Source organism: Mus caroli, unplaced genomic scaffold (assembly GCF_978045245.1).
Source record: "Mus caroli unplaced genomic scaffold, Mus_caroli_1 scaffold_20, whole genome shotgun sequence".
Taxonomy (NCBI): Eukaryota; Metazoa; Chordata; class Mammalia; order Rodentia; family Muridae; genus Mus; species Mus caroli.
In genome coordinates this window covers 19,318,487-19,344,625 of record NW_028227275.1, presented here as the reverse complement: position 1 = coordinate 19,344,625, position 26,139 = coordinate 19,318,487, and the positions used below count along the sequence as shown (strand labels likewise).

General features: G+C 48.6%; 2 protein-coding genes across 5 annotated transcripts in view; one reads left to right on the top strand and one right to left on the bottom strand.

The window, feature by feature from the left end:
* Positions 1–3,983, bottom strand: part of Mms19 (MMS19 cytosolic iron-sulfur assembly component) — a 36,596-nt gene extending 32,613 nt beyond the window's left edge. For 2 of the 3 annotated variants that reach the window (XM_021151442.3, XM_021151443.3), the window contains exon 1: positions 3,831–3,983. In XM_021151442.3, coding sequence (XP_021007101.1) covers positions 3,831–3,945 — 115 coding nt within the window. In that variant the 5' untranslated portion in view covers positions 3,946–3,983. The remainder of the gene's footprint in view (positions 1–3,830) is intronic. The other variant, XM_029472419.2, reaches the window with a different exon arrangement.
* A 139-nt stretch (positions 3,984–4,122) lies between these two features.
* Positions 4,123–26,139, top strand: part of Ubtd1 (ubiquitin domain containing 1) — a 55,943-nt gene continuing 33,926 nt past the window's right edge. The window contains exons 1-2 of one of the 2 annotated variants that reach the window (XM_021151444.3): positions 4,123–4,839; positions 23,837–23,928. In XM_021151444.3, the coding sequence (XP_021007103.1) occupies positions 4,745–4,839; positions 23,837–23,928 (187 nt within the window). In that variant the 5' untranslated portion in view covers positions 4,123–4,744. The remainder of the gene's footprint in view (positions 4,840–23,836; positions 23,929–26,139) is intronic. The other variant, XM_021151446.3, reaches the window with a different exon arrangement.

Genomic DNA, 26,139 nt, shown 5'->3' with positions numbered 1-26,139 from the left:
GCAATCAAAAACATGACAAAATAGAATGAACGCTGAACTACAGGGAAACCCTAATGGTGGGGGTGGGAAAGTAGACCGGTGCTTCTGTTTTTGGATAAAGTTACTTCTTCTTTTTCCTGGCCCCCAGGCTCAAAATGCTGGGTAGGCTTTTTAGTTCCTTCAAGTCTTAGAGCTAACTGGGCCTCAAATTCCACAGATTCTACTTGCTTCCTTAATTCTTGTCACACAAACTTTTCTTTTTACATTTTGTGTATGTGGAGGTCAGAGAACAATTTCAGAGAAACTGTTTTCTTCCCATCACGTGTGTCCAGAGGATTGAACTCAGGATATCAAGCAATTTTTACTCACTGAGCCACCTTGCTGGCCCTGAAGAGTTTTGTGGTGTGTGTACTCAGGCTAGTTCCAGGGGACTCTTGGTAGAAATGGAAGGGTAGGGTCAGATGTGGGTACTCATAGACATACCTGTGAAATAAATCTGCTCGAGAGTTCATGAGCGGGTGGGAAATCTATTGGGGTTGGAGATGCTGTGTAGAACCAGGAAATAAGGAAATACCGGGCGGGGGAACAGCACTAACGGGCCTTGACCATACGGTCTAGCTTTGGATTTAGATAAAGCTGGTGGAGGGAACAGGAAAGACAGCGCTTGGGAAATGGAGAACAAAGGCTGGTGCCTGGAACTAAAGGTCCAAGAGGCTAGTGGTGAGAATGAAGGCTGGGACAACAAGTACTGGCTATCCATGAGAGCCTGCCTGAGAGGCCTTCATTCCTCGGCTTCCAAATCATTTCCTTCCTAGTACTTGCATGCTCGTGGGAGCTGACAACTATTGCCACCAGGAGCCACCAGGTGCCAAACAATGATGGCAGCTCCCTTGTGATCACAAAGGACTCCTTCTGCATTTGTACTTGTAAGTGAGCTGCTGCTTCCTAGGCTGATGTATGGGTTCAGTACTGCACAGACTGACTCAGGCTGGAGAAACTATCTGGGGACGGTTCAAAACTGTCCCCTTATCATAGTCTAACAACGAAGACGAGGATCAGTTAAGACTAAGAATACTAATTCAATCCTTCCTAAATTTCCTTCCATTCTACAACCCTTGCTTAAAGGGCTGAACACCCATTACCTAAAACAAGCCGTTCAGATCCTTCTGCTGGAGTTCAAGGTTATATATAATCCGGCTCCATCAACCCATTCAACCTTACTATTCCTTTGTACCAACCTTCCTTTTGTTAAGAGGAATAAATTACAATAGGTTCACTTACACAGGTACTACCAGAGTAGATTTTAAACCATACATGCACTGGCTAGTTTTGTGTCGACTTGACACAAGCTAGAGTCATCATTGAGGAAGGAACATCCCTTGAGGAAATGCCTCCATGAGATCCAGCTGTAAAGCATTTTCTCAATTAGTGGTCAATGAGGGAGGACCCATCCCATTCTGGGTGGTGCCATCCCTGAGCTAGTGGTCCTGGCTTCCGTAAGAAAGCAGGCTGAGCAAGCCACAGGAAACAAACCAGCAAGCAGCACCCTCCATGGCCTCTGCATCAGCTCTTGCTGCCAGGTTTGAGTTCCCGTCCTGAATTCCTCCAATGATTGACTGTGATCTCCAAGTATAAGCCAAATAAACCCTTTCCTCCCCAACTTGCTTTCTGGTCATGGAGTTTAGTCATAGCAATAGAAACACTAGAACAAGATGAGAGTTCAGGCTCCCTTTTTAGACATAACAAAAAAAAAAAGTATTTTATGAAAAAATAAGAAGGCAGTTATTTAAGCTATCTTTTAAAGATGTGTTACGCATCCATAAAATCCAAAATTATTATTCCCAGAGTGCACAAATGTGGAAGAACAATTACAGATAACATTACTATAGTAACATCTATCTTGGTATGGGGGTGGGATTAAGTATATCTAAGCTTCTGTGAAAACAATGGTCTTGATATATAGTTCACTGGATCTAAAGTTTACCCCCAAACAAACCAAAAGCAAACACTAGTCAATGAGAAGCTCGCTAAAGAAGTTAGAGATTAATGTATTGATTTCTGCAGTTTAAACGGGTAGGGTTGTGACAATTCAAATTAAAGAAAAAAATGTTAGTGATAGGCTCTAAGTAGTGAATCTATGATCTTTTAAAAAAATTTTAAGTTGGGCAGGGGTAGTGCATGCCCGTCATCCCAGCATTTGGGAGGGAGGGATTTAGATCTTTGAGTCCAAGACCAGCCTGGTCTACAGAGTTTCAGGATAGCCAGGGCAACACAGAGAGAGCCTGTCTCAAAAGACAATACACAAACAGATAGCTAACTAAAAATTAAAATTCTTTAGATTTTGTTAAATACTGTGAAATCTCCATAGTAAAATCTGGGAGGAAATGGCATTGATAATAACCCATAACAGACAATACTTGATTAAGTTGTAAAATGTTATAAGCTTAAGCGCAAGTACCAGGGGCTTTATTTTCTTTCTGAGATTGGGGCTCACACTGTAGCTGAGGCTGGCCTAGAACTCACTAGCAAACTTGCCACCCCCCTGCCAAATCCTGGAACTAAAGGAATGCACTACCAAGCCCAGCCAATAGCAGGCATTTTTGTCCCTTGATGTTCTGGAACCATATACTTACCTCTTACAACACAGTTCTTTCTCTCACTAATTATAATAGTTTGATGGCCATAGATAGTATCTTATTTGTATTTCTGTCCTCAATTCTTTTCATGCTGGGTAAAAAATACGTGCTCAGAAATAATAGAATGGCAAAGAATGTGGACTATTGCTAAGGACCAACATATATTTCTAGCAGTTCATTTCTCACATATTCCAAAAATTAATCTGTTCAATTTGCTAAAGAAACTTCTTCACCCATAAACTTCCAAACATAATTTTTAAAAACCCGCATCTATATCCATTTTGTATTCTATTTCTTAAACCCGACTCTGAAGGCCTAACATTCAACATTCAGAAAGAATTCTAAGGAGGCACCCTGGATTTGTTCAAATCCTGGATAAACTCGGAACTGAGAGATTCCTGAAATTGGAACTCTGGGAAGAAGGATAAAAAATGGGACATTAAAAAGTTATAAATCTAATTTATCAAAAAGCCTACTTAGGGCCGGAGAGATGGCTCAACAATTAAGAGCACAAACTGCTCTTGCAGAGGTCCTGAGTTTAATTCCCAGCAACCATATGATGGCTCACAACCATCTGTAATGGGATCCGATGTCCTCTCCTGGTGTGTCTGACAGCGTACTCACATACATAAAATAAATAAATAAATAAATAAATCTTTTTTTTTTTTAAAGCCTACTAAGACACACAGGTGAATCTTTAAAGACGCTAGTCATCTACACGTCCATCGACCTAGAGCCAGACTGGCTCCTCCTCTCCACCATCCAATTACAACCACTCAGACCGCTGGAACGCACGCTACTTCCAGGAAGGCAAGAGGCCGGAGAGTAACCCTTGGAACCCAGACCTTCTCCCCTTAACACTCCGCAAACAACGCGGTCCTGCCGTGCAAGCACCAGGTTTGGACCAGAACACCCGAGTCCAAGTCCCAGCTCCACTTCCGGAGTCGTCTGTGCCTTGCACAAGTCTATTACTCTCGGAGAAATGCAATGATTCTCTATGGACCACAGCGAGATGCGGAATGTAAAGAAAGCTTTAAGGAAGATGCAAGGGACTCTCCAACTTGTTAGGGCAGTAGCGCTCCCAGCGGGGGCAGAGCGGCCAGAGGACCAATCACAATCACCTCTCCCTTCACTCCCTTCCCGCCGCGCGCGGGTGCTGAGGCCGCTCCCTGCGGTCCGGCCCCTGCAGAAGCTTCGCGGCGTTGCTTGCCATACCTGCAGCCACCTGGTCAGCGGGCCCCTCCTGCTGACCCATGACGAAGTCTTGCACGAGGCCACACAGGGCGCCCATAGGCGCCGCTGCCTCCTCCAGAGCGGTGGCGGCAGCCATGACGCTAGCCAGAGATTGTGGGAGGGGGAAGTGGGTGTGGCTACAAGATGCGTCTCTCCGCGCACGCGCCTCCATGGCCAATAGTTGGGCGCAGGCTTCGGGGGCGGGGCACCCCGGGTCACGTGCCTGCCGGCTCTGGGCCAGGCAGTCCCTTCAGGGACCTAACGGCCCCTCCCCAGAGGGCGGGGCCTGGGCCGGGGCGCGGCTCCGGGAGGGGAAGTGACTGCCGGGCACGCAGCCGGGGCGGTTGAGGGCGCATAATTCCCGGCGGCTCTCCCCGGGAGACGGGCGACAGGGCGGGCACCTGGCTGGGTGGGGCCGAGGGGCGGTACGCATCCTGGGAGAAGCCAATGAGAAAACCAGGCCCGGCCCGAGGGGCGGTGCCGTCGGTCACATGCGCACCTGGGGCGGCTGGCGACCGTGGCGCGGGCACCCCAAGCGGGAGGAAGGGAGCGGGGCCGGGCCGGGGCGGGGTTAGGCAGGTGAGTGACAGGCTCCGGGGGGCCGGCCCCAGCTGGGAGCTCGGAGTGATCCTGGAGTAGCTGCGGCGGTGTCCGCCCCCTCCCTCCGCCCCTCCAGCCGGGCTGGTCTCTGGCCGGGCACTGTCGCGGGCCCCCCTGGCCTGGCCACCTCCCTCTCCCCTGGCCCGCAAAGTTTGTGGCGAAGCCGGCGTCGGGCAGAGCGCTCCCCAGGGGAGATCCAGGAGCTCCCGATGTCGGGCTGCGGGAGCCATTGACCCGGGGACGCCGCGGTTCGGGGCAGCAGCGTGGAGCAGCCGGCCGACCGCCGCCTCTGGTGCATGGGGGACCGGCTGAGAAGCCAGCATGGGCAACTGCGTGGGGAGACAGCGCCGGGAGAGGCCGGCTGCTCCGGGACACCCCCGCAAGCGAGCAGGTAACGCCAGGAAAGGCAACGGGGTCCCGGCGCGCTGCCAGTTGGCCCTTGCCTTGCCCGAACCTTGGGGTTCCCGAGCGACCTCGCTCGGCGCCGGGCGCTTGGGTTCCCCCATGGCTTCTCGGAGCCAGACGGGGCCCTCCCCGGCGCGGGCTGTCTGGGAAGCGAGTTGGGGTAACTGCGAGCGCTGACCCGGCTGGGAGGCCAACTCGCTCCCACCGGGAAGCTGGGGATGGGGGCGGGGGCAGGAAATGTTTCCAGACCGCGACGAGGCTGGCGGAGGGGGCCAAGCGAGTGCGCCGCGGATCTGGCAGCCCCGGCCGGGGTCGGCCGGCGGCCGGCCGGGGCGCGGCGTGGGCAGCCTGCGTCCCCAGAAGTCGGAGCGATCGAGGCGAACACAGTCGCTCATTCCAGCGAGTCACTGTGTCATTATCGGGCTGCAGGTCGTTGTCTGCGGGAATCCGACTTGTAAAAGCAGTGCAGGACCATGGAAAATAGAAATCTTTATTTCCCCCCACCTCTCCACACGGCTTTTTGGAGCCTCGGTGGCTGTCTGGGAGTCTAGGAAATGTGGGGTGCGGGGTGAGCGTCGCCTTCGTGTTTGTTAGGAGCGTTCTCAGCTCTTGGAATGGGATCCCTCTCAGCCATGAGAATGGGATCTGCTCTCTGGCAATCTTCGAAGCTCCAGTAGCGCGGTCTCACTTTCTTGGAACACCAGTTCTGTCCTGGTGCTTCGTTTGAGGGTCATTTCCCTGTCTTGTACTCTCTTCTCTGGGGGTGTTGCAAAGAACTTATGCAAATGATAAACTGTGGCGCACAAAAAGACCTTCAACACTGGACTGAATTTCCAGATCTACCTCTCTTTTATGTAAAAACACAGATCCAGAGAGGTTGGGCAGCTTCCCCTAAGTCACACAGTGAGTTAGAAGTGCAACTGGGGTTGGAATCCGGTCTCTTCCCCCTTGTTACCACATACCCCTTTATGTAAGAGGAGCCACAGGCGCAGTTGTTAATGAAGTGGAAACTCTAGTTGGAGTTTCCTGTCTGCTTTGACACTGAAGGTGTGTTGTTTTGCTTGTGTAAACTGGGAAGGAAGATGGGGAGAAGCAGAGGGGAAGTTGGGAAGGATATGTGTGTGTGTGTCTGTGTGTGTGTGTGTGTGTGCTGGACAGGATGACTTGTGCAAGCAGAAACGTTTTTATAGGAGGATGGAGTAAAACTTACAAATTCCTCTTGAAAGCAACCCTGGCCTTTCTTCTGACCAAGGAGTTTTGTTCGTTCATTCATTCATTTATATCATTCATATATTTGATCAAGCAGACAGTCAGCAAATAATTTTTTATTTCTTGTATGCTCCATCCTTGATCTTGCCTCGTGTTTTCATGGTTGACTACCCTTTCCTACCTCAGACTCCGAACTGCTTTCTATCTCTGCTATCCTTATCCTGGTTTCCTTTCTCTATCATTTTTTTTCCAGTTTTGAGGGTAGGAGTTTACAGACGCATTCTGCCTTGAATTGCATCTCTATCCTCCAATTTTCCTTTTCAATTTCTCTTGCCCACCCTCACCTGTTAGACACCAGGGGCTCAGTTTGACAATCTGGGTTTCCTCATGACACCCCCTCCCAGAGAGAGCTTACTTAGTTGCACAACTCTCTGTCCATCAGAAAGACCCCTGCCTCTTAGTTATCAGCTTGATTCCCAAACCCCCATGTCTAGGCAGACATCAGTACTGTGGATATCCTGGGGCTCCACCCATCCACAACAGGTTCTGCACATCTCTACCGGCTGTCCTATACTCTGCTGACTTGTCCTCAGCTTTCTGTCAGCTCGTCACAGGAGCCTGCTAGTTCTCCCATCAGAGTCATTGTGTCTTACAGACATGCCCTTTCCCAAACCATCTCAAGCCCGGCTATTCCCCCAGGCTGCAGTGAGCTCCAGGGAGGGCAAGCTCACCATCAGTCATTCATCTCATACCTGCATACACTCCATCTAGAAGCCACTGTGTGTCCAGACTGCAGTTATTTTTGTTCAGTACCTTCTACCTCTACAAGGCCTTTAACTTTCAAGACTGGACAAGTCTGGCCTGGTCCTTTTAGAACCCTATTGCTTCCTCTTCCTTGACATTAAGGCCAGTAATGTTTACATATACCTTTTCCACTTTATGAGAGTCTTTCTTCAGAGTACACCTCAAACCCCAAATTCATCCATCCATCCTATTTGCCTTCATTTCTTTTCTTTTGAGACAGGACATTGCAGTATAATGAAAACAGACTGGCCTAGAACTTCCTATGTACCTAGTATAGCCATGTACCCTAGCCTGGCCTTGAACTCTCTCTCCAGCCTCGAGTGCTGGGATTATAGGAGTCTACCACCACATCCTACTTTTTATTTACTTGTTTATTTGTTTGTTTGTTTTTGAGACAGGGTTTCTCTGTATAGCCCTGGCTGTCCTGGAACTCACTTTGTAGACCAGGCTGGCCTCGAACTCAGAAATCCGCCTGCCTCTGCCTCCTGAGTACTGGGATTAAAGGTGTGCGCCACCACACCCGGCTAATTTTTTTTTTTAATCAGCACACAAGATGGGTTTAGTTTTTGACATTTTCATATATCTGCATCTCATACTCTGCTCATGCCCATATCCCCTTGAAGCAGCCTGCTCATCAGGCCCCCACCCCCAGCAGGAAGGTGGCTTCTGAGAACTACTGCAGACACTTAGCAGTGCCATGGTGCCACTTTGTTAACAATTATCTGTTCTATATTATTAGTCATGTCTTTGAAGTTCACAGTCCTCTATCAGCAGCTGACGCTGTAAGTCTGGAGACCTGGCTTCTGTCTTTCCTTGTATGTTGGTCTGTTTCTGTCCCTCACTCACTCGCTCACTCACTCACACAACTATGTACACACAATCAGCACTGAGCACAGTGGCTCCTACCGAGGAAGCCCTCAGCACTTGTTACTGTAGAAAGCTACCCTGACTTCATCCTGCCACTTTAATCTTTTATGCAAACATTTTGCTGAAGTATATCTCAACTTTTTTTTAGCCTGCTAGTGAATGGTCCTTTTAATTCTGTGGACCCTACTATGAATAGTTTTATTCATAAAGTCCAAAGCCAAGGGCTACTCTGATGGATGACAGATTTGGTACAAGGGGAGGGATCCCTCTTAACTTCACAGCACGCACTTGGCACCCTGTAGTATCTGTGGCTTACCTTTTGACAGGGACACAGTTTCATGTTGTCAGACTGATGCCTAGAACTAGGGGGTGGCACAGAGGTAGACTCCTGGCCTATAACGTATAACTGAACCCCCAACACTGAGTTTAGGGTGTGCCTGACCCTTCCCCATAACTGAACCCTAACTTTTGCTTTCTTTTGTCATGTGTGGGATGAAGCCCTGAACAGAGTCAGGCAGGCAGGTCAGGTCACTTGGCACCAAACCTGACCATCTGCGTTTAATCCTTGAGATTCACATAATAGAAAGAGAGGACAGCCTCCTGAGTGTTCTTCTTTGACTTCCACACTCATGTCTGGGACAGAGTGTACGTGTACGTGTGTGTATGTGTGTGTGTGTGTGTGTGTGCGCGCACACACACAAAAACACATACAAAACATTTTTTAAAAGAGAGAAGGAGAGGTGGGGCATGGTGATACACATTGTGAATCCTAATACTCTGGATGCAGAGGCAGGAGGATCTGTGAGTTTGAGGCCAGCCTTGTCTACATATTGAGGTTTGGGCCAGCCAGGGATACATGATGAGACCCTGTCTCAAAAAAATAAAACAACAAGAAGTTCAACAGGAGGAGGAGCCTGAAGTCTGGGCCTAGGCCTCTGACCCTGGGCACCTCAGCAGGGCTCTCTACCTTGTCAGAGTGGACAGTCACTGGAAGCCATCAGTGTTATCATCTCCTTCCCTAAAGGTGGTTGTTCCAGCTGGGCGTGGTGGCACACGCCTTTAATCCCAGCACTGGGGAGGCAGAGGCAGGCGGATTTCTGAGTTCAAGGCCAGACTGGTATTCAGAGTGAGTTCCAAAACAGTCAGGGCTACACAGAGAAACCCTGTCTCAAAACAAACAAACAAACAAACAAAAAAGGTTGTTCCAGACTAGAGTTATTGGACTGAAATGTACCTCACAATGGTACCCTTTGTCCTTAATTCTGTCTTCTCAGTCATTTGACAAATGAAATGGACTCAGTGTCCCTGGTCAAAGAATCTCGGTCAGAGGACATTTGGCCTGAGTCGGTTCTCTCTGTCTGCCATGTAGTTTGTGGCAGTCACATACACAGGTGCTCAGTAGTGGTAGCAAGAGTTATTTTTATTTTATGTGTATTGTGCTTGTGTCTATGGGTACCCACAGAGGCCAGAAGAGTATAGAGTCTCCAGAGCTAGAGTTACCAGCAGTTGTAAACCATCCAATGTGAGTGCTAGGTACTGAACTCAGGTTCTCTGGAATAGCAGCAAGCACTCTGGACTGCTAACCCGCCTCTGAGCCCTCACAATAAGTGTGATTTTCTAGTCTTGTTCCTGTTGGGAACTCATTTGAGTGCTAGTGATTGAGAAAAGGAGTCTTGTGTATCTATGGTACTCTTTATTGTTTAGTGACATTTTAAATTTTTCTTGGGTAGTAACAACTACAGACACCAAAAACACTAATGTATTTTTAAATAATTTTTGAGACATAGTCTTTAGTTTTTCTTACTAGTAGCCCCCTTTAAAGTTATTTTTGTTTGTGTGTTTGTTTGTTTGCTTTGGTTTTTTGAGACAGGGTTTCTCTGTATAACCCTGGCTGTCCTGGAACTCACTTTGTAGACCATGCTGACCTTGAACTCAGAAATCTGCCTGCCTCTGCCTCCGCCTCCCCAGTGCTGGGATTAAAGGCGTGCTTGTTTGTTTGTTTTGCTCCGAATGCATGCTGCGTAGGCTCGGGTTCCCTTTTTCTAGATCCTGGCTATCCTGGATGCTTCGAAGCCTACTTGAGGATTTACTCCTGTGGCGAGTCCTTCCCATCCAGTGCCTCAGGTAGAGCAGCATCCTGCCCAGGAATGGGGTGAAGCAACCCTGGCCCACAGCCATGGTCGAGAGAAATGGAGGTGGCAGAACAGGCCCCGCTCTGTGAGACTGTGGCAGGGTTGAAACCCAAATGTCTGACCCTGTGCTGTGCCAGGTGGATCCACTTACATCCTGGACTCGTTAGCTTAGAGGGAAGAGCCCCGGGCCCTGGTTCAGCCTGGCTGGGCTGGGCTCTGTGGTTGCAAGGAGGCTGCTGCTTGTGGGGCCAGTCTTTTTTTTTTTTTTTTTTTTTAAGATTTATTTATTGATTATATGTAAGTACACTGTAGCCGTCTTCAGACACTCCAGAAGAGGGAGTCAGATCTCGTTACGGATGGTTGTGAGCCACCATGTTGTGAGCCACCATGTGGTTGCTGGGATTTGAACTCTAGACCTTCGGGAGAGCAGTCGGGTGCTCTTACCCACTGAGCCATCTCACCAGCCCGGGGCCAGTCTTAAAGGAGTAATGGAGCAGCTTCTCCATTTGCTCGGTAAACATTTACTGACCACCAGGCACCTTGCTGGCTGTGGACGGGCATGGTCCCTGGCCACACAGAGTCTTGGGGGTACAGACAGTAAATACAAGAAAATTACATGATTACCCATGTGATCATGCTTATTGTTTATAGTTATGTATTATATATGCTAGTGACTCCTGTGTTTATAATCTCAACCCATCCTCTTCAATTTCAGTCTTGAAGATTTTTCTGTTTGTCTGTCCCTCTCCTTCCCAAGGGTTTCTCACATGTACATCCAAGCCAGAGCGAATCCGCACTCCTCTCTTACCCTCCATCTTGTTTCTGTCTCTGTTATTGGTGACTTCATTCTCCAGTTGTCCTGGCCTCTAAAACTCTCAAATTTCCCTGTCTCAAATTCCATATCCATTTAATCAGTAAGTCCTGCTGGCTCTGCCCTTAGTGTATTCTGCACTAGACACTCTCCATTCTGTACCACTGTGACCCACAGACAAAGTGATGGTGTGACCTGTAAGTTAGATTTTGTTACTTCCATGCTCAGCCCTTCCTGGGACTGCCCAGCTCACTCTGTCCTGCTGGTGGAGTACAAGGCGCCCGTTCACTTGTCTTTAGGCATCTGCTCTCTTTACTCCCCTTCTCAGCCCCTTGGAACCTGAATTGGTCCCATCTTCTCCTCAGCCCTCCCAGGCCATTCTTCTGGAAAATCATCCCTCCTTCCTTTGCTCTTGGCATTATTTCCCATCTCTGTTCTGTTTTCCTCCATAATCCACAGCATCACCTAACACTGACTGGATCACCTTTCTCTGTGTAGTCAGAGATTTGGTCTTCAGTGCCAACAGCAGTGCCTAACATGGTAGGTGCCCAATCAGTTTTTCTGGAATGAATTAACATGTAACAAAGCTAATAGGATCTGCAGGAAATGTAAGTGAGCCTGCCTGCATTAGAGCAGGTATCCTGAGGAAAGAACTTGGGCTACAGCCTGAGTGACCTAGGACCAGCATGCCCCTACCCAGGAGTGAGTAGACCAGCTAGTGCCTGGGGTATGATTCTGAGTGGGAGCCTCATGTTGGAGACAGAGGTACTGAAGCTACAGCACTCCTTAGAGCAGCGTCACTGTGAGGTCCTAGCCAGGCAGGGGCACTGCATTTGATGTGTGCAGGCTTACCCTGTGTTCATAGTCTGTAACTCACAGGGCAGGGAAGAAGTAGCCATGTAGAATGTGAGGCAGGAAGTCAAGTGATGTGGATCCCAGGCCTCTTCATCATTGATTTGGTAGAGCATTTTTAGGATCATAGGATTTCAGAGCTGAAAAGAAACCTAGAGATTTCTTTATCTTTCTCTCTTTTTTTTTCTTATCCAGCTATTAAAAAGGAGAACAAAGGTGTATCCGCGCCCCACCTCGTTCACAGAACTACAGTGCAGCTTATATTTAAACTGCATGGGCTCTGTCAAGTATTGATTGCCATGAGGTCAAGAGGTGTGGTGTCGGCAAGGTCAAACGTATTCAAGAGGGAGGAACATTTAGTCTCTGTTATGTTCATGATTGGAGTAGGCAGGTCATTTGTTTCCTGCTTGGTTGATATATAAGTTGTATACACATACGTATATACATATATGACACTATTTCTAGTTTACTGCAGCAAGAAGTTATGAGGATGAAGTTAGCTAAATAATTTTAAATTCTTTTCATGGCTGCACAGTCTCAATCCAGGCTTTCATCTGACATTGGAGGGAAAGCTTTTCTTCCTTTCTCCATTCCAGTTGTCTGTGTGGCTTTGGATAAGCCCTTGATCTCTTTAAGCCTCAGTTTCCCTGTTAGTATAATGGAGAGACTGCCTCTCTGCTGACCTCTCAGAGAGGTTGTAAGACTGAAACGAGACCCTGGATGAAGAGGAGACTTTGTGAACTTAGAAGGTTTCTATTCAAAGCTACAGAATTTTTACAAAGGCATATCCAGTGATTTTTCCCCCCTTTTAGATCACTGAAGCTCTTTTTAAGGTGAAAAACTATAAAAGATGTAGTTAGAACCTATTTTTGGATGGGAATCACTAAAACAACCAAGGTTCTCCTGAGTAAGATAGATGCAACATAGAGATCGCTGTGTCACTTTGGTTGTTGAGGTCACTCCGTGCATGTGTACAGCACCTGCTCGGTGGGAGTGGGGACCCCCCAACAAGGTCTTCTCAGAAGCTTTATATTAGAAAGAAGAGAGTTCTGGCTGGCGAGAAAAGTGATGGGGCAGATGGCAACCATGAGCTGTCCTGCCTGTCACTGTGCATCTAATAACGTGAGGCCTCTGAGGCCTGGGGCTGAGGACTCCCACCTGAGTGGTCCCATGCTGAGTTCATTGTGGCCCGTGTTTCCACTTACAAACCTTGCTGAGTCTTCTTCCTGGAAATGAGTGGTCACCTTTCCCTGTTAACAAGCAGCCTAGTTAAGCTGGGCCACTGGAGAAGAGGAAGCACATGAATGAGAAGCTCGGGTCAGTTTAGGCCATAGAGGAAGTCAGAGGCCAGCATGGGTGACACTGAGATCCCGTCTCGTCAAAACACAGCAAACAGTGCCCCTCCCCCATGGCTAACCAGACACGTAACATAAAATATATATATAATGTACATAAACTATACTTGAGTTTCTAATGACATCTAGGACCTTACACGTGCAAGTCCTAGACCACTCGGTTATGCCCCTTCGGTTTTTAGGAGTGGTCTCATTCTGTAGCTCAAACTGGGCGGAAACTTGCTATGTAGTTTAGGCTGGCTGTGAACTCATATTTGTTGAATGCCTTGCTTCTGCCTTCTGAGTGCTGGGATTCCGGGATTGTGGCACCATGCCTATGTAGAATATTTTCACTATTCATCCATATTGTAGCATGTGTCAAAGTGTCTTTTCATAAAAAAAAAGAAAAGAAAAGAAGGAATACCTAATTGTCCTGCTGCCTGCTGCTTTGCTTCTGTATCTTTATAATATCCACACTAATGGTTTCCCATGTAGTGGACATGTCTTTTGGGCTCAGATAACCCCTTCAGACAGCAGAGCTTCTTCCGTTTAGAGAAAGATCAGTAGATCGGAACTTGAAGCCTGAAGGGTATTCCAGATGGTGGGTGTAGGCCAACATCTCTTGGTCAGAATCTGGCTGGCTTCTGGGTTTCTAACTCCGTGGCTGGTGGTTGGGAAAGATACAATATGGTGTTCTGATAATTCATCTGGCTCCTAATGTCATCTTACTCAGGCCTAGACAGCCACTAGTCTTGTTCCTTTTGCAGACAAGAGTAGTAGACCTATGGTTCCCCTGGGGGAAGGTAGGGCGTGGCCCAGGGCTTTGGCTACATGGTGAACTTCTTGGCCCCACAGGGCCATGCATGAACTCTTATTTTCTCCCCCGCCTGCAAGGACAGCATCCCCCTTGCATTGGAGAAAGACTGAACTCTGTGTGCATTGCACTTGCACCATCCTTGACCCTGGGTTTGTTGCCCTCAGGACAGCCTATTAGGAAAGGGACAGACCCTCTGCTGTGTCCATATGATTACAGTGCTGGAATGGCTCCTCACTTGCTGCTGTTTGTTCTAAGAGGCAGGTTTTAGGAGCCCACAGTGAAGAGTGGAATTCTCAGAGCCCAAGCCTGGATGCCTGAGAGCCAGCCAGCCACTGTCTGGCCAGTGAGCCCATGGGCTGCAGGGTTATTTTTGAGAACTCAAGAGATGCAGCTAGCAGGTCATCTGGGGTGCACCATGTTCCAGGAGCATCAGGTGCAGGATTCAGGTGAATTCTACTAACCAAAGGCTGCCACCATCATCTTTAAACAGGCAAAGAAACAGCCTCAGAGAGACAGTTTTGCTGTCCAGGAACACACAGCTTGTTGCACCACTGGACTGAAACCCTGATGAGCTGAGGTCTCAGAGCCCAGGGTTCTAGCACCACAGTTTTTTTGTCATTGCCTTTTTGTTTCTAGGTTTTTCATTTGTTTTTGTCTTTCAAGACAGGGTTTCTCTGTGTAGCCCTGGCTGTCCTGGAATTGCTCTTTAGACCAGGCTGGCCTTGAACTCAGAGACTCCTCTGCCTCTGCCTCCTGAGTGCTAGGGTTAAAGACATGTGCCACCACCTCCTGGGAAGGCCTGGACTCTTAATTCCATGTCCACAGAGCATGTGTATTGCTGTAGCCCTGTCCGGCTTATGGAAGCACCCAGGCTGACAGCCTTGAGGTCTACACAGCTCCATGATGAGAGCTTTCCTCTATCTGTTGCTGGTTCTGCCTTGTTTGGTTTCCTGGCACCAGACCACACCTTCACAGGCAGAAAAGCCCAGCCACCATCCTCTTGGCACATAGTAGGTACTTGATAGATGTGCCTGGACTGCTATTTGAGGGCTTAGTGCTGGAGGCAGTGGAATTCCGGCCAAGATCCTGATCCTGAAGAGAAAAACAAAACAAAACAAAAACAAATAATAAAAACAAAAACCAAACATCCCTCCTCCCCCCCAATAGAATGCAAATGTAACTACTCTCTCTGCCTTCTCCCAGTGAACCCCCACTCCCCAACTCCCAGGTGCCGGGACTTGAAGAAAGGAGTTGCCCACGCTTCACAGCCTCTGAATTATTCTCAGACTCCCAGGGAAAGCGAAAAGGAGAGTCACGTTAGTAAGTGCTCACAGAACCAGGCGTCACTCTTTGTGATTAGGAAGATGAACGATCCCTTGCTTTGCTCAGCACTTTGTAGATTTCAAAGTGCTTCCTCAGCCACTGGGAACTGTTGGATCCCCCGCAGCCTTCCTGATAGGCAGGCTGGGCAGGAATCCCGGTTCTCCTTCCAGGCACCTAGACTGAGAGAGTCCTGAGCTGCCTTAGGTTATTTACTAGCAAACAGCAGAAGCCTGGGGGTGAGGGGAGGCACTTGCTCCATGAGTGCTTGATATGTGTGGGTGTTTTGTGTTTTGCCTGCATGTATGTTCGAGTGCTGGTGTACAGGGAGGACAGAAGAAGAGGTAAGATCCCTCGGACTGTGAGCTGTCATGTGGCCCAGAATTGAATCTGGAGCCTCTGGAAGAACAGCCAGTGCTCTTAACTGCTGAGCCATCTCTCCAGCCCCTCCATTCAGTTTCAGTTTCTACGTCAGTGAAGTGGAGACCAGAGACTATTTAGAGTCACTAGGTTAAGTGTGATGATGAGTGGGAGTGGCAGCTGAGGGCTCACACCCATTTTAGAGAATGGTACTGGGTTTTACTGACATAACCCAAGGCAGAGCACCTGGTCCTGTGAAAACTGTCTGTCTTCCCCAGTGTTGAAAGGAGCAGAGCAGAGCTCATCCTGTAACCTGGGAGGGGTCTGGTAGTCACCCTCTGATCCTTTCTTCAATTGAGTGCACAGTAGGACTGGCCATGACTTTTCTTTCATTCACAAATACTGGAGTTCTCTTGCAGGAAGATTATGAAATAGTTTTCTTTTAGTGGCAGGAAACTATGGTAATTACGGTAAAAAAATTTATTCATTTGGTGTTTATCTTAAATATCACAGATCCTCTAGCTCATTAATGTAATGTAGGGCAAAGTAATTGGAATTTTTTGGCTCTCACTTTGTTCATCTGTAAAATGGAGAAGCAGTGCCTACCCCAAAGTGTTGTGATGAGGATTCAGTGAGCTACTCTGGGTAGAGAATTGTGCCCGGGGCGCATTAAACGTGCAGTTAATATTAGTTATTATTTACTATTGCTCTCTGTACTTGGTGGCTGTCTTCCATCTACCCCTCCCTTGGTTAAGATAACCAACGGATGTTCAAATGCAAGTCCTGATTCCTCAGTTATTTCTAGAGTTAGCTACCATTCTTTTTCATTCCATTTATTCAGGAAGGAAAATTGTAAGCAAGTTGCCAAACAGTGATGTTATGATGGAGCTAGCCTTGAATTCAGCTTCACTTTTAAAATGTGAATCATTCACAAAAACTTGAGAACTTCAGCTCTCATTAGTAGCAAATCATTGGCAGCGCTCCCGGCTGGCCGCTCCTGCAGATGATTGCAGCAGCAGCCAGTGGCTGTTCTAGGCTGTCTCCAAACAGACTCAGACAGTTCTTGTTCAGTAGGTCAGAGCTGCGGAGGGCACTCAGTTTGCTGGGGCGGTAGTACCTCCAGGTTGGCTGGACTGTCTCAGACTCTTTGGGGCTTCCTTCCTGGAGCCTTTGTTCATTTGTCTGACGCAGGCCAGCTGTGATCATGCTCATTGTTGCCCTCCTCACACACACACACACACCCCCCACACCTCTCCACACCTGAGAAGCAGCCCCTGGATTGGGTGAGTCCTGTTGGATTATGTGTAGTAAGCATTTACACCTGTCTGGTACGATGGTCCTGTAAAGGTGTCCCTCCCCACCCCGGGTGAGGGGTTCCGCACTTTGTGATATTAACTACTGTGAGAACTGGAAGGGGGCTCACACAGTACAAAATGGAAGAATGTGGACTTAGACCATTCCTCCTGACCCTCTCAGCCTTGGGTTCCTTCTCCACCCTACCTACTTACCTTCCAATTCAGCAAAGGGCTCACTGGTCTCTAAACAGGTATAGCTGGTTTACTGACGTCATTGCTACTCGTGACTAATAGTACCCTACTTCTGCCAGTTTGCTTCAGCTCCTGAATGTTCCAGAAAGTGCATTTGTAACAGTGTTATAGGTCCATGCTCCCAGTGCTGCCATCCCAGCATCTGGGGCAGGCCACACTTAACCTCTGTAGCATGGGACAGTGCACACAAGGTTGGTGCGTTGTTTTTCCTAGCTAAGGCTCTCTGTCTTCTCGCAATAGGTGCACACACTTTTATTTCCCAAGCCCTGTCCCAGAGCTGCAGGAATCCTTGTTACTGAAGTCAGTACAATTTATTAATCTACTACATTTATGGTAAGACCCCTCCCAAGTGTTTAACATTGAGTCTTTAGTCTTCACTTTGGGTTTGCGGTGTAGACCTGTCACTTCCACTTCACAGAGGCCCAGTGGGTGCGGAAACTAAGACTTCGGAGGATTACGATTGAGCCAGAGCTTCGTGCTTAAGGCACACACCCTGCTAGTGCTACCTGGGAATAAGATACTGGCAAGTGAAAGAGCTGCTGTAGAGTGGCCCCTGACCACTCTGCTGCCCGCTTCTCCCTGACCACTCTGCTGCCCTCTTCTCCCTGACCACTCTGCTGCCCTCTTCTCCCTGACCACTCTGCTGCCCGCTGCTCCCTGACCACTCTGCTGCCCACTGCTCCCTGACCACTCTGCTGCCCGCTGCTCCCTGACCACTCTGCTAACCCCTGCTCTTGCCAGATGTGAGAAGCACTGACACAAAGGGTCTGCTCCAACTCCACAGGGAGCGCACAGTGTGATAGCCTGAATGGTGCTGAGTCTCTGTGATTTGTTTTTCTAAGTCAGCTTTCTCCTCCCCACACCTACTCCTCCAGGGGCATCCATAGTTCACAGCGCCAGGATTCCCAGGGGACCTAGGGGAGGCAGTGCCCGAGGGAGCCCACAGTGCTCTCTGCACAGCCAGTTTATGCCCAAGGCCAACTTCTGTCTACTTTCTGTCCTCTGAATTCTTATGTCTGCTCTATAGAACCCAGAGCTCATCTGGGTCCAGAGCTCTGTGATATTCCTGGCATGACCTGGTTCAGGTCCGGTTGCTGAGGAGATGGGAGACATCATTTGGCTAGAAACTTATTACTGCTGTGATTTTTACATCATGGTTCACCAGAATCCTTTTACAGTTTCCTCGTTTCTCCTGTCACTGGGGTCTCTCTCTAGGAATAGGATGGACTAGCAAAAGGGAAAAAAGGGGGGGGGGGATCAGCCACATTCTCTGGGGGGTGCCTGTAACCTGAAGCCAACCCTTTCTGAAGCTGAGCCCTACTTTGTTCTAGTAGTTCAAGGTCCCTGAAGGAAGAGGCAGGGCCTGGCTGGCTGGTCCTTGATCTTCAGGCATTTCTCCTGAAGGCCTGGGCCAAGAATTGAGCCTGCTACAGTTCCACAGCACCTTTCCTTTGGCATGAGGGCGGTGACCCAGAGGCTGCTTCCAAGAAGCAGCTGTAGCCTTAGGCCCCATTCTTCTGGTGTCTGCCCACCATACTGTGCCAGTTTGAGTTTCAACAGATAGCCTCAGCTCTAGAGGTGAAGGGGTAATTTTCCAAAACCTGCGAGGTCAACAGGCTTGTCCAGATGCATCCATTGAAGTGACAGGGACTTCCCAACCCAGCCCTAGCCCTGAGTGAGAATAACTTGGTGTGCAGGGGGCTCAAGACACTGGTCAGTACAGAGGTGGTGTGAATTTGATGCTCTGATACCTGATAGGAAACATGAGCCTGTTTCCTGTGTTATTTGTGATAGATAGTTGGTCCTGCTTCACAAACAGGCGCGTGTAGCATCCTTGTCCATCACATCGTCTGCGATGGTTTATGGAGAAACGCCTAGAGGAGGGAACAAAGGCAAAGACGGTAGCATTTCAAACAGCAACTGTGCGGACCAGGCTTGCATGGTATGATCAAGTTGTATGGTCACTGAAGATGAGCTGGGTGGGGGAGGTCCCTGTAGACTCAGGGTTCAGGGTTCATCTCCAGAGGAAGCAGCTAAGCTGCTCCCTGCAGGGCAGGAGTTGGGGTTGCATGAGAGCTGAGCGGAGCGGAGGCATGAATGGGTATGATTGGCAGAAAGGTCAGTGCTGGGAAAAGGGTGCAGGTGGGAGAGAAGCAAGCAGTAGCATTTTTCTCACTGTAAAATCAGGGTGCATTCACGTAAAAAATGTGAATTACAGTGCAGAAAGGCCAAGTAAGAAATCTGTCTTCCTGCCACTGGAGGGTCTCCATTCTCTTTGGATATTTATCTAGCTCCTCACCCAGACCCTTTCCTTGTTCTTCTACACCAAGATTATACAAGATCTTGCATAGTGATCAGGGTGTTTGGATAAATAGGAGTTCCTGTTGGTTTGTGTGCGAGGGGACAGACGTATGAAGTGACTTGAGAAGAGTCACCTGGCATTGTGAGCAGGCAGGACTGGAGGCTGTCACACTCGGTGGTTTTAGCATTTACGATTTGGAACTTGGGACTGGAGATACGGCTCAGTAGCTAAGAGCACTTGTTGCAGATTCCCAGTCCCCACACGACAGCTCACTGCCATCGGTTACTCTGGTTTCACTGTCCCCTTCTGACCTTGAGGACACTAGGCATCCATGTGGCTCACAGATACACATGAGCAAATCATTCATATATACAAAATTAAATAAATAAATTTTAAAAACTTTAAACACAGATTTGGAACTCATTGAATCACTCATCTACCTCATAAATGTCAGGTTGACACCTCCAGTCCCCCAGAGGTCAGGGGTCAACGACAAGAATTTCACCAGAGTTGTCTGAAACACTTGCTTCCACTTCGTACACCCACCTTCCCAAAGACCGTTTTCCCATTGCCACATGCTTTCTGCCGCTGCCCTCCTCCGGACTCATGGACACAGAGCCAGGTTTTGCCACAGCACAGACCTTTCTACTATGTGAGGTCATTTCAGGGGAGAAACTATATATAGCAGAGGGCCAGCATCAGGACAATCCCACATTGTCAGGGCATTTAGCATCACCCTTCCGCTGATGCTGTCAGGGTCACCGTAGACTAAGCTGTCTGGTGGGGATGGGGTATGATAGGAGCACGTCAGGGCAAGTTCCCTGTGCCCACCACATAAGGCATTAAGGCTGACTCCTTGTCTGAATGATGGCGTTGGTCTGGCCCAGGATTCTTAAAACATTTTTAACTACTAAAACTCTTGCAGGTGGAGGTCACAAGACGCTCAGTAAATACAATCAGATGGACACTGCATTGAGAGAAACCAGGGAGAATGGTCCTCAAAGATTATACTTAGGTCCTTGGGTTCTATGAAGGGCACATTTTGAAAACGAGTTGGCAAATGTTCCTCCGAGGTGTCCTCCAGCTATTGAACTATTAGGTCTAGCTTTGTGTTTAGTCTATGGGACTAATGACTCATTGACATTGTCCTTAGTTTTATGACCTGCTAGAGACTGGTAGTCATCCTGGGCAGATCAGGGGTATAGCATAGGGCAGAAATACCAGGGAAGGACAGTCAGGACGGTACCGTTTGCGGCCCCAGCCTGCCCTGCTGGCCTGTGCTCTGAAGGCCCGTCATTTCTGGCCCGCTCCTGCTGCCTCTCCTTTAAGTGCTGACTTGCCCCAAAGAAGAGATGACAATGGGGATGTGATGCATTGTAGGCAAGGAACATGTGTTCAGCTTGAGCAGCCTGGGGCTGTGCTCCTTGCCTCACATAGTGGGTTTGTGGGGTAGTGGTGCCTTTGGCAGAAATAGGAAAGCTCAAATCTGGGGCCAGTTTTCCTTCATTTAGCAACCATTTGTGGAACACCTGCTTTGTATTCCTGGAAAAACTTAAAAGGGAGACCCTTGCTATATTAGGACCCCCAGATCGCAAGTAATGCAAACCAAATGAATCTAGCCTAATTTGGCAAGAAGCCACAGGCGGATTGGTGCCTTGGGAAATTGCCCCTCTGTGGCTCAGCTCTTAGTTGGCTTCTCTCTGTGCACTCTAACTGCTTCTGTCCAGGGCTCAAGGTCCTATGTCTTGCTGCTCAAATGGGTTGAGGTCTTTCCACTCAAGAGTCTGCATGGCTGGAGCTAGAGAGATGGCTCAGCCAATAAAAGCACTGACTGCTCTTCCGAAGGTCCTGAGTTCAAATCCCAGAAACTACATGGTGGCTCACAGTCATCCATAATGAGATCTGATGCCCTCTTCTGGTGTGTCTGAAGACAGCTACAGTGTGTATAATAATAAATAAATCTTTAAAAAAAAAAAAAAAAGAGCCGGGTGCGGTGGTGCACACCTTTAATCCCAGCACTCGGGAGGCAGAGGCAGGTGGATTTCTGAGTTCGAGGCCAGCCTGATCTACAAAGTGAGTTCCAGGACAGCCAGGGCTATACGGAGAAACCCGGTCTCAAAAAACCAAAAAAAAAAAAAAAGAGAGTCTGCATTCCTATAGGGACCAGTTGACCCTGCTCTAGTTAGGTCTCTACTGGTCTACTTAACTCTAGTTAGGATGCAGTCTTGTAAGACAGAGAACTCTGGCATAGGCCACTCCAAACATTGTGCATTTTCGTGACAGTTCTAGAAAAGGTGACCTGGAAGCTGCCCAGCTCGAAAGCTCTGTGCTCCTCAGGCCTCCAGGAGGAATTCTAGTCCTGGGAAGGAGACCAACTTTGTGGGGAACATGTCATAGCCACACAAGAGGACAATGAAACAGTACCTTTAACAGTGCCTACATCTGCCTCAGAGAAGGCTTGCTCAGCTCGGGCTATTGGACAAAGAGCAGGGCTCCCTGAACTTGATGCCGTCAGAGTTGCACAGGACAGCAGGAGATAACCAGGTCAACTTAGAGAAGAGTGTTCTGAGGCTACTGCCCCTAGAACAGGCCTGAAGGAGGTCAGGAATGGAGGAAGCTCTGTCTCTGGGACCTGTGAACATTTCTTTGCTTCTAAACATCTGCTCTTGACTCCTCCCTTGGTGGTCACATCCTTCTTACTCATCAGCTTGCTTCATGACCTAGCAGCATCCCAACCTCCTCAGCATCCCAGGGGAGCCTCGAGTCCTCGTGGCTCTTCCAGTCGGAGTGCTGTGCATACTAGAGAATGGATCCTTGTATGAATGAGCAGAGAGAAGAGCTAACTGAGCTAGAGCAATGTGTGTGTGTGTGGGGGGGGGGGCGGGGGTTGTGTTCTGAGGAGGGGCATTGAAAAGAAAGGCCGGAAGGGCACCTTGACTATAGAATTTAGGGTTAGAACTGTGGAGCTGAAGGGAAGACACGGGAAACTGCCACCCAGCCACTAGGGCACTTGTGGAGTAGACTAAAAAAGGAGGGGCTAGGGTAAGATGATGGTCACTTAGAAGAACAGAGTGCTCCAGGTAGAGGGGGTGGGCTGGGAGTAAAGTGGGGTGTAGAATCCCGCTGAGGAAGTCTACAGGACCTGCTGACAGGTTAGCTATACCAGCAGGGACTAGAGGGGTGGAGGCAGATGGTAGGAGACCTGGGGAGGGCTGTATGAGTGTATGTGTGTGTGTGTGTGCGTGTGTGTGTGTGTGTGTGTGTGCATGTGTGTGAGTGAGTGTGTGTGTATGTGTGTGTGCGCACGTGTGTGTGTGTATGTGTGTGTGAGTGTGTGTGTGTGTGTGTGTGTGTGTGTGTGTGTGTGTGTACTAAGCAGGCATTCTACCCCTGAGCTACATCCCAAGCCCTGATTCTTCCTCAGAGCAGCAGAACGCTGCTGGAAAGTTTGTAGTTTCTTGCTTAGGCTGAGGAGAAGTTAATGTCTTCATAGCAGAAAAGGAAGTTCTGGGGTAAAAGGGCAGACTGCTGCACCCACCAGCTCTGCTTCTTAGCAAGTGTGACCTTGGCCAAGTGGCCCCAGCTTCCTCTTCCAAATGGGAACAATATCTGCCCAGTCCCTCAAAGTGGGGAAGAAAGCCAGGCAGTGGTGGCGCACGCCTTTAATTCCAACACTTTGGAGGCAGAGGCAGGCGGATTTCTGAGTTTGAGGCCAGCCTAGTCTACTGAGTAAGTTCCAGGACAGTCAGGGTTATACAGAGAAACCCTGTCTCAGAAAAAACAAAACAAACAAACAAAAAAACCCAAAAAACCAAAACAAACAAACAAAACAGAGTCAGGGAGAGGTGACAAAGCTTTGTACACAGCAAACCCAGTAAGTATAGGTATCTTGTTAGCATGGCCTTTGCTACACAGCCATCCTGTGGGGTCAAGGAGACCTATTTAGGCCTGAGATGTGACTTGATACTGTAAGACTCTAGGAGAACACGGGAAGTATGAGTGTTAGCTTTATTATGTCTAGTACTGTGCTTGTTTCCCAGTAGGAATCTGGGCAGCTGGAAGGGCAGTCATCAGGCACCTGGCAACCCTCTGCTTTTCATTTCCTATTTATTGTCACAAGTTATGGACCCTGGTTGAGGACAAGAACAGCTGGGCAGGTCAGGGGAACATGCAGCAGCTGCGTTTTAGGAAAAGTAACATGCCAAGGGGCCTAGTTTGGGAATGAGCTGACACTGGAATTCAAAGTCTGGCCTGGGGTGGGGGCAGGCAGTTCCCACAGAGGCTCTGGGAGGGGAAAAGAAACAGAAATAGCCAAAGAAGCTATAGAGTGAGGAACACACACACCAAAGGCAGCGTGGGGCTCCTGGGTAAAGGAAGCTTTAGATCCACAGGAAGAGCAAGATGTTGAAAGCAGAGGGGAGCTGGGAAGGCAGGGCAGGATGAAAAGGAATACCATAGCCTCTCCTCTGCCTGACCCTGGTCCTTTCCTGAAGCCTCTTGCACCTCGCTAGATTCAGTGGGCCCCAGACTTTAGCCTCCACTCTCTTTCTCCATCTGGGTCCTCTTCCTAGGCTGCTGAGAAAACCGGATGCAGCAACGTTTCACATCCCCCCTTCCCTGTGTCTCAGGAACATGCGCACCATGGTTTTCTTGATGGGGAGCAGGCCATGGAGGCCAACACAGATGGACAGGGGAGTGGCCATAGCCATCATTACCATAGGTAAGTTGGCCTACCTGCAGGTCTTTCTGCACTGCACTTCTCTCTTGGAAGATGAGCTCAGCCCGCTCCCTCCTGACCACACACACACACACACACACACACACAAAGCAGTCATGGGAGACCAACAGAAGTCATCTGGAATGAGGACCTAAAGGTCACTCAGACAGGGCTCCACACCACGCCCAAGTACCACGCAGCATTATGTCATCTGAATGGAAGTATGGGCAGCTTGGGTGGAGCCAGTACAGTACAAAACATTTCACATGTATTACATTAACTCCATGTAAGCTACCGAGCTAAGTCGTATCCCCATCCTCTCACAGGTGGAGACTGAAGCTCTAAGGTGTTCCCTCTCCCCAGCACCATCAATAAGTGGGATCAGGCTAGACTCTGTATTGCTATGACTCCATGGTTGGTCTAGCTTGTGCTACCCTTGCCTCCTACTGGAGGAGGAGAGTTAGTTGAAGGATTGCAAGGCAGATACCTCCACAGCCCATCTTAACCCCAGCTTCTCCAGTTCCCCTTTTGGCTGTCGTAAACTGTTGCTGGCACAATTGAAGAAACTCCACAGTGTCATTCGCAGAGTGTTGGGTGGGAGTGAGAACTCACAAGTGTTTCTCTTTACTGTGGATTCCCCCACTCCAGTGGCCCTCTTCACCGTGTCGGAAACTGCCTTCCTGAAGCTATAGCCCAGTGGTTCTCAACCTTCCTAAAGCTCTGACTCTTTAATACAGTTCTTCATGTTGAGTCAAGCCCAACATAAAATTATTTTATTACATCATAACTATAATTTTGCTACTGTTACAATTTGTAATACAAATTATCTGATATATAGCTATCTGATATGCGACCCTACAAGGGGGCACAACCAATGGGTTGAGAACCACTGCCCCGGACCTTTAATTGGTGCTGTCCTGACAAAGGGGCAAAGGAGAAGCAGTTGTTCAATCGCTTGAATCCCCCTGCAAGCAGTCTTTCCACTGAGACTCAGCTGCCATCCTGCTGAAATGCCCATGGCTTGCCCTCTTCTGCACACTCTGTGCTGGTGCGGGCCATCTCTGCTCTTAGAGGCAGGCCCTTTATGTCTGTCATTGTCTGTGAATGGTAACTGTCAATGGGGAGAAAGAATAAATTGTGTTCTCTGGGAACTGTGGCAAATGAGACATTTGAAAAGCATATTCAATATCATAATCCCATTTTGGGTTTTGAAAATATATTTTATAGGTAGAACTGTTGAAGGGAGAGTGTGACAAAATCTTACCTACTATGGCATTACTTCTCAAGTGAAATATGGCTAGGTATTGGTGTGTGTGTGTGTGTGAGTGAGTATGCATATTTATCAGAAAGATGTGTACTCTGAAACTTCATCTTTCATCTCTCTTTCAGCCTTGAAGGGATATACTGAAGGTCTTTGGACATGGTCCCTATCTTAGGGAAGGCCCCAGGCTTAAGCAGATGCAGTATTTAAACACTGGCTTGCTAGCCTCAATCAGGTTACAAAGGGAGACCTTGCAGCTTAAAGGCTAGGGACACAGATTTACTTAATGATTGTATTGCTTAACTTTGTGTTATTGTAATAGACATGGTCTTACAGTATACAGCCCAGGGTGGTCTGGAAAGCTGGGTAACCTAGGCTGGCCTTGAAGTTATAATCCTCTTGTCTCAGCTTCTCAAGTCCTGGGTTATTTGCTATTATGCCCAACTTGTATTTCTTAACTCTTTTTCCCCCACTTAGATAGGGTTTCAGTATATAGCCCTGGCTATCCTGGAACTTGATCAGGCTGACCTCAAACATACAGAGATCCTCCTGCCTCTGCCTCCTGAGTACTGAAACAAACCGCATGTGCCACCACTGCCTGGCATATTTGTTACCTCTTAATGCCTCCGTTTTTACATATCTTTACGGAGGGTGCCTGGCACCAAGCTCATAGAGCAGCTGTGAGGGGTGAGTGGAGTAACCCCACTGCCTGGCATCCCCACAGTAGACACTGTTGTTCTTTTCCTGGCCTGTCTTGTCTCTGTTGAATCCAAGATCCTGGGGCACTGGGTGGCCGACTGTGGCTTTGCTCTCTGTATGGATAAAGGTGGCATCTGTGTCTATCTGAAGCATATACAGGTATTCCTGACTCACACTGAGGCTGTGTCCTGATAAAACTCCATAAAATGGAAATATCATTAGGCCAGCACCTCTCATCTAAGCTGGTTTGGTGG